Source organism: Apaloderma vittatum, unplaced genomic scaffold (genome assembly GCF_000703405.1).
Source record: "Apaloderma vittatum isolate BGI_N311 unplaced genomic scaffold, ASM70340v1 scaffold13931, whole genome shotgun sequence".
Classification (NCBI taxonomy): Eukaryota; Metazoa; Chordata; class Aves; order Trogoniformes; family Trogonidae; genus Apaloderma; species Apaloderma vittatum.
Genome location: NW_009700912.1, coordinates 2927 through 17598, shown reverse-complemented (window position 1 = coordinate 17598; position 14672 = coordinate 2927). Strand labels below are relative to the sequence as shown.

Below are 14672 nucleotides of genomic sequence, written 5' to 3'. Positions count from 1 at the left end.
AGAGGATGCAATGTTATTGGATAATTTAATAGATAGAAAATTATTTTAAAAGGTAACAAAGTTCTCTGTAGAAAGATAGCTCAAAAATAGTTCCAAAAACCAGTTATCAAATGCTAGTACAGCCATTCCCTGCCCCCAAAAGGTGTATGAAAGAAGAAGGATTCCATTTTTTATGTCTTTGTACTAGGAAAACATAAATTATACAGTGATCACTGCTACTTATTCTCAGAGTTCAGTCCTGCACTCCTGGATCACATGTGCCCATCTAAAGCAGGTTCCACAATGACACAGTCAAAGAAAATTATGCAGCTTTAACTAACTCTTGTATGGAATTATTACGAATTTCTAGCTTTGGGGTGCTCAAAACAAGTGAGAAAAATACTACAGCTGCAGGAAAAAAAAAAGAAAAGTGAAGGACAAGGTTTCCTTGACAAATATAAAAGCACTGTAACAGAAAGAAGAGGTTGAAGAAATAGGAGCAGTGCAAGAATAAACTGTAATATGACATTCTGTAAGTGTTCAGTTCGCTTACTGCAAGGACTACAGTTATTCTCTTTTTGTTCCTTTTGAGAGAGTTTGAAAAGATTTTTGTGTGTGTATGTGTGCATCTATAGCTTTAAACCTTTCAGACCGTGCCATGTTTGGCATTAAACCTGGAACACTGAACTTAGGAAATGTGGTACTCACTTTTGCCTTGTACACATGCATTTCAGCATTACTCTCTCATTCAGCTGCCAGATGGTCATGAATAAATATAACACAATTTGAGCTCCTAACAAATAACACTCTTTAAAACATGGAGATATAAATCCATACATAACATTTAAAACTTAGCAATAAGAAGTCATCTATGCATTGGTGCAGTATCTAATTCACATGGTTCCCCATACAAGCATCTAACTGCCCACATTCTACGTAAAGGAAAAAAAAAGTTACCTTTATATACTTGTTGATGAACAAGCTGATTAAATCAGATATGAGACTTCCACAGTGTGTTTCAAATAAACTGATACTGGTTAAATTCTCTCCAGTTAGATTTATGAAATGGTTAGCATATACAACTTGCCCTAAAAAAAAAAATAAAGAAAATTAGACCTATTTAGTCCTGGGCTTCGCTGTAGGAATACAAGAAAGATGGGAATTTTTTTGCTATTCTGTGTATTTTAGAACTGGTTTGTTGAGCTGCATATAATTTTAATTAACTCATGTGGTAAAGTTCATCCATTCTAAGTTCAAGCTAGTCCCTTCATTATTACATGGAAGTCTGGTATTATTCTGGTTGACGGTAAAATCGTTTGGCACTTTATAGCCTTTTATTGGCACAGTTTTTGCAGTGAAATAAAGACTTATTTATCTGCAAGTTCCTCTTTGTCACATGCCAGTGCGCATGTTCTGAAATCACGACATGTTTTGCAGATACGCAAGTTGATGACAAACAATTCTGGAGAGGTCTAACACTTTCCTTTGGACGCGTTGATGTAAAAGCTGGCATGATCATATTCCAGCTTGAGCATTTGTAGACATTAACACAGATTAAATGGAAAGTTAAGAGGCTGTAAGATCTTATCCCACAAGCTTTTCAACAGTACAACTCTTTTCACATCAGTGAAACAGAAATGTAGAATGAGCCCATATTTTATTCTTGGAAATGGAAGGGTGAAGCCCTGAATCCACTGTAGTGCCATTGGTCAGTACTCAGCACGCTCTACAGAATGAGATGAGAAGCTAAGAATCTCTAGAAGGCACATAAGAATACCAAACGAGATAATATATGCAGATATACTACTGTCTTGATCAGTATTTTTTTTTTGTTAAAAAGCACAAGTTTTCTCTTATGAGAATGGATTATGGCATTAGCACTCAGAACTTTACCTAGAAATAAATATAGAATTTGGGACAATAAATTGCCTCTAACAGTTTTCTCATCCTTTCTCCAAAATGCCACAAAAAAGAAAAACACAAGAAATCCGACAAGAGATCATAAAAGAAACTTAGAATTACATAACAAACACACAACCCACACATGCAGAAATGGTGAAGATCATAGAATCACAGAATGTGTTGGGCTGGAAAGGACCTTTAAACGTCATCTTGTCCAAGCCCCCTGCAGTGAGCGGGGACATCTTTAACTAGGTCAGGTTGCTCGGAGCACCAGAAAGCCTGATCTTGAATGTCTCCAGGGATGGAGTGTCCACCACCTCTATGGACAACCTGTGCCAGTGTTACATCACCCTCATAGTAAAGAATTTCTTCCTGACATCCAATATAAACCTACCCTGCTCTAGTTTAAAGCCATTGCCCCTCATCCTGTCACTACACACCTTTGTGCACAGTCCCTCCTCAGCTTTCCTGTTGCCTTCAGGTACTGGAAGGCCACTGTAAGGTCTCCCCAAAGCCTCCTCTTGTCCAGGCTGAACAGCTCCAACTCTCTCAGCCTGCCCTTGTAGGAGAGGTGCTCCAGCCCTTTGATCATCTTTGCTGCCCTCCTGGACCTGCACCAACAGGTCCATGTCCTTCTTGTGTTGAGGGCGCCAGAGCTGAACACACTATTCCAGGTGATATTTCACCAAAGCAGAGCAGAGGGGCAGAATCTCCTCTCTCACTGTGCTGGCCACACTTCTTTTAATGCAGCTCAGGATGCAATTGGCCTTCTGGGCTGTGAGCATGCACTGGTGGCTCATTGTCGACCAGCACCTCCAAGTTCTTTTCTGCAGCGCTGCATCATTCCACAGCCTGTATTGATGAGGCTTGCTCCAGCGCAGGTACACGATGTTGCACTTGGCGTTGTTGAATCTCATGAGGTTCACATGGGCCCACTTCTGCAGCTTGTCCAGGTCCTTGTGGAAGACATCGCTTCCCTCTGGCATGTCAATCGCAGCAGTCAGTGTGGTGTCATCTGCAAATTTGCTGAGGGTGGACTCAATCCCACTGTCTATATCATTGACAAAGATATTAAACAGCACTGGTCCCAGTACAGATTCCTGAGGGTCACCACTTGACACCGATATCCATTTGGGCATCGAGCCATTGACAACTATCCTCTGGGTTCAACCATCCAGCCAATGCCTTATCCATCAAACAGTCCACCCATCAAATCCGTATCTCTCCAACCTAGAGAGAAGGATCTTAGGGGACCGTGTCAAAAGCCTTACAAAAGTCCAGAGACATGACATCCATTGCTCTTCCCTTGGCCACTGATGTAGTCACTCCATCATAAAAGGCCACTGGGTTGGTCAGGCAGGACGTGCCCTTGGTGAAGCCAAGCTGGCTGTCTCGAAACACCTCCCTATGCTGTAGCAGAGCCTCTAGGAGGATCTGTTCCATGATCTTCCCAGGCACAGAGGTGAGGCTGACAGGTTGGTGGTTCCCAGGGTCCTCCTTTCTACCCTTTTAAAAACCGATGCAATGTTTCCCTTCATCCCGTCCTCAGGGACTTCACCCAACTGCCGTGACTTTTCGGGTGCCATGGAGAGCAGTTTGGCAACTACATCAGCTGCTTCCCTCATAACTCTGGGATGCATCTCATCAGGTCCCATGGACTTGTGTAATCTGACCAAGACTGTGTCGTGACAGCACTCAGAGCAGATCCAAAAACTAATCCAAGAGTTCAGATTCAGTCACCTAGGCAAGACATACAGTGCATTCTTTCTAGAACTCCAGACCAACTATTGGAATTCCTTTACATAACTTATATTGATATTTTATAATGGGGAGGAGGGAGGGACGGAAGAGATGTTTGACTGTAGTGACACAATAATTATAGAAGAAAATACATTTTTGTGATTTATTTTGCTAGCACAGACATGAACAATACATATAATTCTCGCAGAGCAAATAAAGTTCTCTTTCTTACTTGGACAATTCTTCAGCAAACTGAACTACTTCAAAGCTGGGTTCTTCGACTGCATTCTACGAATCTTTTAATCTACCTCCTATGAACAGCTTACTATTATCAATCTGCTTTTTGCTCTTTTAAAGCATGATTAAAAAAAAAAGTATCATCTTGCCCCTTTCTTGCTCTACTTTTACAAGCTCCTCTGACTGAGGCTTCCACTTCTGCCCAGTATTTTCTTATTGTCACATATAGTTACCAATACAAATTCTCTGTTCTGAGATTTTTTGTTCTGCTCCATCCTTGCACAGTTTTCCTACATTGTTTTCATAAAATTGCTGTTCACCATTCTGCATGTCTGGAAATGCATTTTTAATTGTGATGTCAAAAAGCATATTATTATTAAATATTTAATAAGTTGTAAGCACCAATTGAGAAAATACTTCATAACCTTTGTGAAGTTTTGATTGAGATAATTTCTAACAGTATTTCATTTAATTTGAGCTACATGAAGATTCACAAAGAATCTGCCTTCATCATATTTTAATTTACCTCATTAAATATAGCTATGCTCAAAAATTATCAAAAGTAGTAAATATCTGGACAAATTAAGATGAGAAATCTAGGCAAGTCATATGTACAACAATAAGTTCAAGAAAAAAACTTGTATACTTACTCATCATTTTTTCACCTAATACATGAAGAATTTCCAGTACTAGCCAATTAATATCCAAGTGGAGGTGTAGTAAATGCCATGATGGTGGAAAGACCTGTGATTAGAAATAAACACATTTATTTATTTTTAACATTTCTTTAGCAAATTCTGGATACAGTACTAAGACACATAAAGATAGGAACACACTTTGCCTGCAGTGAACATTATGGATATCTACAATCAAATACACTGCAACATATAAACATGCCACTCCATTAAAAAAAAAATAAAAATAAAACAAACAAAAAGCCTTCACAACAATTCTTTCTGTAGAGGATGTTCATGAAGTATTTAATCTGATGTAAACTATAATTTACACACAACGTCTTAATTCAAGGTTGGCTTCCTTTAAAGTGTACTTGAAACTGCTGTTTCTTTCATCAGGTCAGCAGTGGCCCTACTGACAAGCTAAATTAACAGAATGATTCAAAATACTGGATCATTCCCCTCCAGATACTGGTTTATACAACTCAAGACCGAAATTTCGGTTTTTTTTCTAAAAGATGTGAAAGCATTTGTTACTGTATGTATGCACAAATCTTAATGGTGTATACTTCACTAGTGTTTAATGTTGCAGTGCCTAATTCTGTGTCTGCACATTTCTTCTTTATATGCATGATGATTTCCTATTTTGAGTCAGATTTCAGAATGTGTATTTTTTTTGAAATGTCCCTCCTGTGAAGCTCAGAAATTCAAACTCTTGGTAAGGACAAACACCAAGGAATTTTTTTAACATGCTATGCCAGTTCAAGCCTAGTTATCTACCTGTAATTGGCATTATCATTTGTAGAGTAAAGAAAGAGTTCAAGAACCTGTAAAACACAAATAAATAAATAAAAACAACCGCAGAAAGTCTAGAGCTCATTAGTTGTGTTTTCCAAGTAGGGGATGACACTTGGTTAATAAAGGGGGGAAAAAAAAACCCACAACAAAATATAAAGCATAACTTCAATTTCTGCCTGATGAAAGATTAATTCTTATTCAGCCAAAATTGATCAAGTTGAACATGTACTGTTAAACTAAAAAAAAAAAAATAAATACAAAAAATATCAACCTTTGCCTGATGTTGAATAGTAAATGATGCTAGGACACTAGTAGGGAGTTCAACAAGACGACCGATGTGCATGGTCAAAGCATGAAGTTCTTCCACCAACATTGATGGCAACTGAGCTTCTAGTTCTTCATATGGCTGGAGAACTCCGTCATTTTCTACTTTAGGGGGTTCCAGATACCTGAGCACACATACATAGACACACAGTCAGAAAACAGATAAGAAGCAGCTACACAAAACTCAGCACATAAGTTGGTAAATTGTGCACAAATCTCACCTGAAGATGAAAACTTTCACATAATGTAAAAATTCAACACATTGACGCCTGATGCTCTCTGCTTCAGAATGGAAGGTTGCGGCTTGACCTGAAGTAAAAGACATCAACAGCTCAAAGCAGATGTGCCCACACTGTGACTGATGTAACATCCATTCGCTGCAGTAGTTAGACCAGACCACTGGAAAGCCACCTTCTTTCCTGATGGCAACTTGGGAGGTGGCGAGTGGCAAATGTCCACTTCTAAATGTGATCTTGCCAGAGGGTTCCATTCCTTATCTTATCATCTCAGGTGCATATCCAGATATAGAGGGAAAAGAAGGCATCCAGTCCCTCAGGAAAGGCAGCAGAGGCAAGCAACCAGTGCTAGAAGAAATCATTCAGCCCTACTGCACTGCTCCTTGCCTACTTTCAGGACACCTTCTGAAAAGACATGTGTGAAAATTTCTCAGCATCCTTTTCACTTGAGGGACTGAAGCAGGTGGACTTATTTGGAAGCATGCTTTGTAACATCTCTTTCTAGAAAGCATCACATTGTTGCATGGTGCCTTAATGCGTAATGCTAAGAGCTGTCCACTCGCAATCCTGTAGCCTGCCCTACACTTGCAGCTCTGTGTTCCTTCAGACACTTATTCCATCTCCTTTCTTTTGCTCCCTGAAGTTGTTGTTCTCATGTGTTACCCTTCTTATCCTCCATCACCTGCAAGCTCAAAGACCATCACTACGACAGATTCATTGAAAGCTAATGCCACTGGTGTGAGAATTACTCCTTATTTATTCCCACAGCTTGCCTTGTAGCTTCCAGCTTATATTAGAGAAAGATGAAACTCAGTGCATAACAAGGCAGATACAGTCACTTAAATACCCAATAACTACTGCCCAATCATATAAATACTGCCCAAACATATAAATACACAACAGCTTAGCAACCAGTCAGCCTGCAGCACTTCTACCTGATAAAGCACGCATCAAGCACTGTTAAGAACGCAATAAACGGGAACAGGAAACAAGAAGTATGAGCAGGTCCCAGTGAAAGTGTATTGCACTAGAGGAGATGCAAACTCCTTGACACCTGCTGCACTGGACTGCATGTCAAGGGCAAGGCAGTTGCCTTTGCTCCTCTCCTCAGCTGGCCACTGCCAAGTCTTCCCTTTGTCTCTTCCATCCCCTCCAGGTAACCTTGAAGTTCACGTATGCCACTTGTTACAGACCCAACAAATAGGTTTACATGCACAAAACTTACGTATGCCACTTGTTACAGACCCAACAAATAAAGTTTTGTGCATGTAAACCTATCTCAACATCTTTCAAGCAACTACACCCAGAGCGAAGCAAATTAACTGGTACAAGTACCATAATATTCCAGTGTACGGCCTTCCTCCACCATGTAAGAAGCCATCGGATCTGCCATGGTAATGAACCATAGGTTTAGAGGCTCAGATCACTCTGTTCTAAAGGAATTATTTATAGATTTACTGCTGCTTTGTTGCAGTAACAAATATCTTATCCTAAGTTCTAGGAAGTTCTGTTTAGGCAAAATTCCATACTAATGTATTTCATAGAATCATAGAATCGTTTCAGCTGGAAAAGACATTTAAGATCAACCAGTCCAACCATTAACCTAACGCTGTCAAGCCCACCACTACAAAACCTTTTGTATAAATCACTGAGAAATTAAGTAAGTGGAAGAAAACAGGAACAACAGAACATTAAGAACAGATCAGGCATTTTCAAAAGGCAAAACAACACAGAGCGCAAGAGAAGATTTTATATGGCTTACACATTACATAGCTGCCAGTGCCAAGTCTTCAAAACTCATTAAGACAGGTAAGAAATGAAATTAAATGTACAATATCGATATATGCATAAACATATACACACAACAAAGATTTACTGAGCTAAAACTCTAAACTGGAATTTTAAATAGTGGCAACAGTGCATTTATCGAAGACATCAATAATACCTTACATCATGCTGCCTGATCTTTATAAATATTTTAATCCTCACCGCACCTCTCTACTACTAGCCTGCTTGTATAAGGGGGGAACTGAGTGACAGATGTATCAATGACTTGTTCTGAGACAAAAAAAGCCTGGTGCAAAGCAAAAAATTAAAGACATTTATTTTATTGGCTTATTTGACAAGAGGAAGAACAGGATACAGAGAAGACAACCAAGTAGACACTTAAATTTAAGGGAAAAAGAACTACAGAAGAGTTTCTTGGTGTTCAGCTACCATATAAAAGTTCAAATGTAATTTAAATACGGCTATTTCCACTTAAGAATTAAATGTCAGCAAAATCAGACTTTTAAGATACGATCAATAAAGCTTGATAAATTCATACCAATTACTTAAATGGCAGAGCATAACAATATCAAAGCAAAATAATAATAATGTGTAAAAACATTTACTCATACTCTTGGAACACTAGCAATTTATCTGTAATGAGATGATACTACAGACAGTTTATTTCTGAGTAATTACTGAACTCCTCAACTTGCTAAGTAATGTAGCCTTCAAACCTACAATAAGCCCAAGGCTGCAATAATCATTTCAAAACATACTGTTTCTCACTCTTTAGTATTTAATTGAAATGAAGCATTTTGTAGTGAACCCATTTTATCACTTCTGCTGCAAAGATAAATTAACTTTGTAAATACAAGTAACTAGTTTAAACATAAGCCAAGAGAACACTCCAAAAAAAAGTCCCAGACGACTTCCTTTGTAACTTTAATAGTTATTGGGAGCTATGATGCAACTTTAATTTTCAATTAAATGAGTTCATAATTTTGCCAAATTCTACCTCGGGGTGACATCTTAGCTTGAGTAAAATTACTGTGAAATTCCCCACTAAGGTTAGTAAGGTCAGAATTGCCCTGTGCACCTACTATACACGCAGATCTGGTCCACAGAATCACAGAATTGTTGGAGTTGGAAGGGACCGCTGGAGATCATCTAGTCCAATCCCCTGCTAAAGTAGGATTGCCTAGAACACATCCCACAGGAACGCATCCAGGTGGGTTTTGAAAGTCTCCAAAGCCGGAGACTCCACAATCTCTCTGGGCAGCCTGTGCCGGTGCTCTGCCACCCTCATAATCAAGAAGCTCTTCCTCATATTTAGATGGAACTTCCTGTGTTCCAGTTTGTGCCTGTTGTCCCTTGTCCTATCACTGGGCACTGCTGAAAAGAGTCTGGCTCCATCCTCCTTGCACCTATCCTTTAGATATTTATAGACATTGATAAGGTCTCCTCTCACTCTTCTCCAGGCTAAAGAGTTCCAGCTCTACCAATCCTTCCTTATAAGAGAAATGCTCCATCCCCCAATCCTTGTTGCTTTCTGCTGGACTCTGTCCAGTAGCTCCCTGTCTTTCCTCAACTGGGGAGCCCAGAACTGGACACAGTACTCCAGCAGCAGCCTCACCAGGACAGAATAGAGAGGGAGGATGACCTCCCTTGACCTACTGGCCACACTCTTCTTAATGCAGCCCAGGATAACACTAGCCTTCTTGGCCATAAGGGCATATTGCTGTCTACTAGGACTCCAAGATCCTCCTCCTCGGGGCTGCTTTCCAGCAGGTCTACCCCTAACCTATATGGATGCATGGGGCTGATTCCTCCCAGGTGCAGGACCCTACATTTGCCCTTGCATTAGATTCCTCTCTGCCCAGCTCCCCTGCCTGTTCCAAACTGACTCACAACATTTCCACTATTTTCACATCACCTTACATCACTTGGTTGCCTATATCTGTACCCTTACTGCAAGTTTTATGCTGGTTATATGCTGTTTTGCAGCATACTCGATAAGCATTTGGTCAAGAGTCAAAGTACAAATTTGATCTGCAATAATATACTTCTATAATAAAAAGGTAGTCATATACCTATTCCAATGTCAAATCAAACGTGTTAAACTTACCAAAATCAGATGAACTCATATGTACTAGGTCTTCCAGTCTGTATATCTGTTGCCTAATTAAAGGAATACAAATGATTATGGTATTTATATAGGTAAAAGTTGTCTAACTACACTTTAGTAAGATCTGAGAGCGAGGTGAGAGGTGTTTCTTGCTTCGTATTTCTGAAAAGCTTACAGAAACATAACTTAGGAAAGAGTTAGTGGAAGGCAACAGACACATCCAGCTGTGAAGGGATGAAAATGAGTAGAATTTTTGCTTGTTTTTAAAACATTAAACACAGTAAAATACAAAATTAGCTAAATACTGGGGGATTTAAAAAACAACACACACACAACACAAAATGCCCTGAAAGCTATGTGGCCTTTCCACAGGCGTAGCTTAACCTCCTATTTCACCACAGATTAAACCTGAAAGTTAGCCCCACGGTGTACACTCACTATACACTAATTTAATTCACTTTTGAATGAGCACTAGTAAATTTTGTCACTAGCTTTTTGTGCTTCCTACTTAGGGTGGTCTGTTGCTTAACTGAAGCACAAAAGATAAACAGCAACAAATATAGTAGAGTGAAAGGAGAAAGCATCTCTGGAAAAGGTAAAACTCAGTTCACTTGTGGAGGAGAGAGAGGACATTTTTTAAAAAGCTACTAACTGCCACTGCAAATCAAAATTAGAAAAACAACACAAAAAATCTGTAACATACATAAGTACTAAGCCAGATTGTGCAACAATTGTTATGTTCAGTGGTCTTCAAGTATAGCCCCCACAGAGATAACATGGTACTACACTGAATACATGAAAAGTGCAACTGTGCAAGACAGACTTTTGAAAGAAAATGCTGCATAAATTGAGGAGGGAGCTCTCTGCCTCATTTCTTATACAGTCAAAACAACAACTACTGAAGGATTCAAAAACAAGATACTTGGATCAAACCCAGATCAAATGTTCTTATGAAAAAAATCCTGAAAACTAGGAAGTGCCCACAAGGATCCAAAACCCCAGGTTGTAACTTGTATATTAAAGGGTAGGCACACATTAAAATTGTCTCCCTTACTTTTTCCTTCCTTGGATAAAATCATGTCAGCCACGCAAGATTACTGTCAGCCATTTAGGTGAGTTGTGAGGTTTCTTTGTTTGTTCTGTTTTGAAATCAAAGCTGAATCTTTGCATGATTTTTTCAAGTATTTCAATGACGCAGAAAGAAAGGAAGTCTAAAGCACGAGGTCTATATGAAAGAGGACGGCTAAGGCTGAGGGTTGGAGAGAGTCAAAAAGGATGCACACAGGAGAATAAAGACTGCCCACTGAACTGACAAAAGATAACACAGTTGGCTGATAAAAGCACAAATTGGCCATGAGAAACAAAGATATCATCAGTTAAATAAGCCATTTTAACTTCAATTTGTATTTGTACCTCAAAGATTATCTTCATGTTTCTTAATCATTAAATCATTTGATTTGCAAATAAGTATGCTGACAGTTAAACTGGTATTTCTGTTTATTAATCTGTTAAAGACACATCGTCTTAATATACCCACTTAAATGGTTACATAACTCTTACTTCAACCAACACATCTCCAAACATATAAAAAAAAGCTAGGAATTATTTTTATGGTGCCATTACTGTTTTTAACTTGCAGTTCTGCTATATACTACTATAGAATCATAGAATAATTTAGGTTGTAAAAGACCTTTAAGATCTTCGAATCCAATCGTTAACCTAACGTGGCAAGTCCACCACTAAACTATGTCCCTAAGCATCATGTCTACACATCTTTTAAATACGTCCAGGGATGGGGTCTCAACCACTTCACTGGGAAGCCTGTTCTATGTATAGCTTGAATAACTTAACATAATAAAATATATCATGCCTTATGTTCATCTCTATCACAATTACAGAAAAGTTTATATTATGGGAAAAAATAATTTTTAATTCAACAGATCAACTACATAGCTGTCTCACGGCCCAGTGATTTTATCTCAATAAACAGTTAATAGAAGTATCAGAATAGATGCTGAAAGGTTTCTTCTAACCATCTTCTTTAACTAACTGCTATCTCCTCCATTATCAGATCTGTTTTTTTTTAAATCACAGTGAAGTCAAAGCTTGCATCAAACATGCAAAGATAAGTAATACTGGTGTTAATACACTTCTACTATCTATGCCATCAACTTTCAATAAGCCAGACCCTATTAATGACGTTTCAACTGAAGCCCTCGGTCATACCCTAAAGGGATGAAAGAATCCGCTACAATCAAAGGAATGATGGAACATATCTCATCTATTTGTGGAATCATACAAAAGCTCCTCTCCCATCCACTCTCTGTATGTGCTGTACATCCTGAAGGATTATCAGTAGCAAAGAGGATTATCGGTGATCTGTGTATTTGCATTGACCAGATTAAACATCTACATTGAATTAGTCAAACACTGAGTAACTGTATCCGAAGAGATTGCTGAAGCTATCCTAATCCAAACAATTGAAGAAAGTGCTGCATCCAGCATTTACAGTATTTGATTTTTAACCTCCACTTTTCTTTATGCACAAAAAAAAAGACTTAAAATCTTCAAAAGACAACTTTAATTATATGGGTAGCACAATTTCATTCAAGGAAATCTTACATAGTTTATTCACATATTCTGAAGCTTAGAGCCTTTTAAATTAATCAGAACACTGCTGTAATAACTATACTTACAAATTTTTATCTGGTGATGGCTAAGATACGCACCACACTGCTTAGAAACTTAAGTCACATAATATTAAAAATCTGTAACACAAAATTTACTTCTTCCCATAATTTTGTCTGTGTCTTATCCATCACTTAGTGGAGTGTTAGATAGACAACATAATGTTTTTGGATGCATTACATTCTTTCATGATTTTACTATCAAGAACTTGAAAAGCTTGTTACATCCTGAAGGTGGCAATAATGACTGAAGTGGATTAAATATAAAATACACCAACATTATCATACCTAAGTAATCCAAAGAGAAATCCACAGGATTCAACTAATGCCATTTCAGTAACCCACTGAAAGCCAAACATTTCCACTATGTCTTCTTCATAGTCATTTGGAGAAGGATCTAGTCTCAGCAAAACCCTGTAAAAATAGAGCCAACAATATTCATGCACTTGCCAGTGATAAATCCATAGAATACAATATCTACAACTGACTTATGTACCACTGATATTTTATCAATGTATCAGCACCACGTACACCACAGACAGTAGCAGTGTTCTCAAAAGAGAGACTGTTACATCTTTTATAGCAAAATAATATATAGTACATAAAATATGACAACTCCTAGCTCCCAGAGCATAAAAACATAATATAGGCACAGGGCACACCATATTTTAGAAACAAATAAAAATTAACAACCTACAACCTTAAAGCTCTTCATCCTTACAATGAGACAGCACATACAGACTGTCCTTAACAGAAGACCCTGCTACATTTGATAACGTGCTCCACTGCAAGTGTATGTTTGGAATCTGCTCAATCCACACTACATGCCTAATTCTAGAATATATAGTTCCTCCTTTACATACATTTAATAATATTTATATAGAACATATTAATGAAAGCACATTTAGAGGTAGGTGAACTGATGAGGGTCATAAAATATTACCTTATTATTATAACTTAAACTGACACTAGGTCATAACTAACCTTTGCTCTGACTAAAGAAAAAATAAATGAAATCATAACTACCATTTTACTCAAAGTAGAGAAAATCAGACATCTATATAGACTGTGAAAACATTACTAATTGTGCAAATATAAAAATGTTTCATTAATGTGCTTTCAAAAAATTAAAATGACAGCAAGCTGTATAATCACAAAGGCAAAGGAAATTATTTAGAATTTTCACACTGCCTTTCACAAAATACTTCAGCATAGATGGAGTTGAATTCACTAATATGCAAGAAATATTTCTATTTTTGAAAATAAAAAAATGTACTGGGCAAGCAATTGGTTTTTATTATATTACACATCCAATTCATATTCTTCTTGAATTATGCACTATTACCAATTCTTTTCTTAGAGCAAAAAAAGAGCATCTGCTGAATAATCTGCTCAATCTCCCATAATACCTATAGTTCACTTGGCAACTGCCTAAACATTCGTCTGTTTTAAACCCTTTAGCAATTAAATACAGTTACTCCTGTTCTACATAATGAAGACAGAGGAGTCTCTCACAACCAGGCTTTTCACGGAAGTTACAATCCAAGTAGACAAAGTGAATAAATAACAGCACAGCATTATCATAACTGTAGTGATCTAGGAAACCCGGCTACATACTCACTCCTGAGTGAGTTTTCACATGAAAACAGCTACAGCTCTGGCTGATATGGGAAGAGTAACTGACATCATCTACCTGGACTTGTGCAAGGCGTTTGACACTGTCCCACATGACATCCTTGTCTCTAGGATGGAGAGACGTGGACTTGATGAGTGGACCACTCGGTGGGCAAAATACTGGCTAGAAGGTGACACTCAAAGAGTTGTGGTCAATGGCTCAATGTCCACATAGAAACCGGTAACAAGTGGAGTTCCTCAGGGGTCTGTTCTGGGTCCAGTGCTGTTCAACATCTTTGTCAGCAACATGGATGACGGCACTGAGTGCACCCTCAGTAAGTTTGCCGACGACACCAAGCTGTGTGGTGCCGTGGACTCACTTGAGGGAAGAGATGCCATCCAGAGGGACCTTGACAGGCTTGAGAAATGGGCCAGTGCAAACTGCATGAGCTTCAACAAGTCCAAATGCAAGGTCCTGCACCTGGGTCGGGTTGAGAGTAGCCCTGAAGAGAAGGATTTAGGAGTGTTGATAGATGAGAAGCTCAACATGAGCCGGCAGTGCGCTCATGCAGCCCAGAAGGCCAAC

The 14672-nt window shown here is 38.5% G+C and overlaps 1 protein-coding gene across 1 annotated transcript in view; it reads right to left on the bottom strand.

The window, feature by feature from the left end:
• LOC104281084 (protein MMS22-like) overlaps window positions 1–14672 on the bottom strand; it is a gene marked incomplete at both ends in the record, with an annotated part of 21465 nt that overhangs the window by 5091 nt on the left and 1702 nt on the right. Inside the window, 6 exons of the mRNA XM_009878952.1 lie at window positions 937–1067; window positions 4509–4602; window positions 5602–5779; window positions 5876–5963; window positions 9786–9838; window positions 12761–12886. Of these exons, the coding sequence (XP_009877254.1) occupies window positions 937–1067; window positions 4509–4602; window positions 5602–5779; window positions 5876–5963; window positions 9786–9838; window positions 12761–12886 (670 nt within the window). The remainder of the gene's footprint in view (window positions 1–936; window positions 1068–4508; window positions 4603–5601; window positions 5780–5875; window positions 5964–9785; window positions 9839–12760; window positions 12887–14672) is intronic.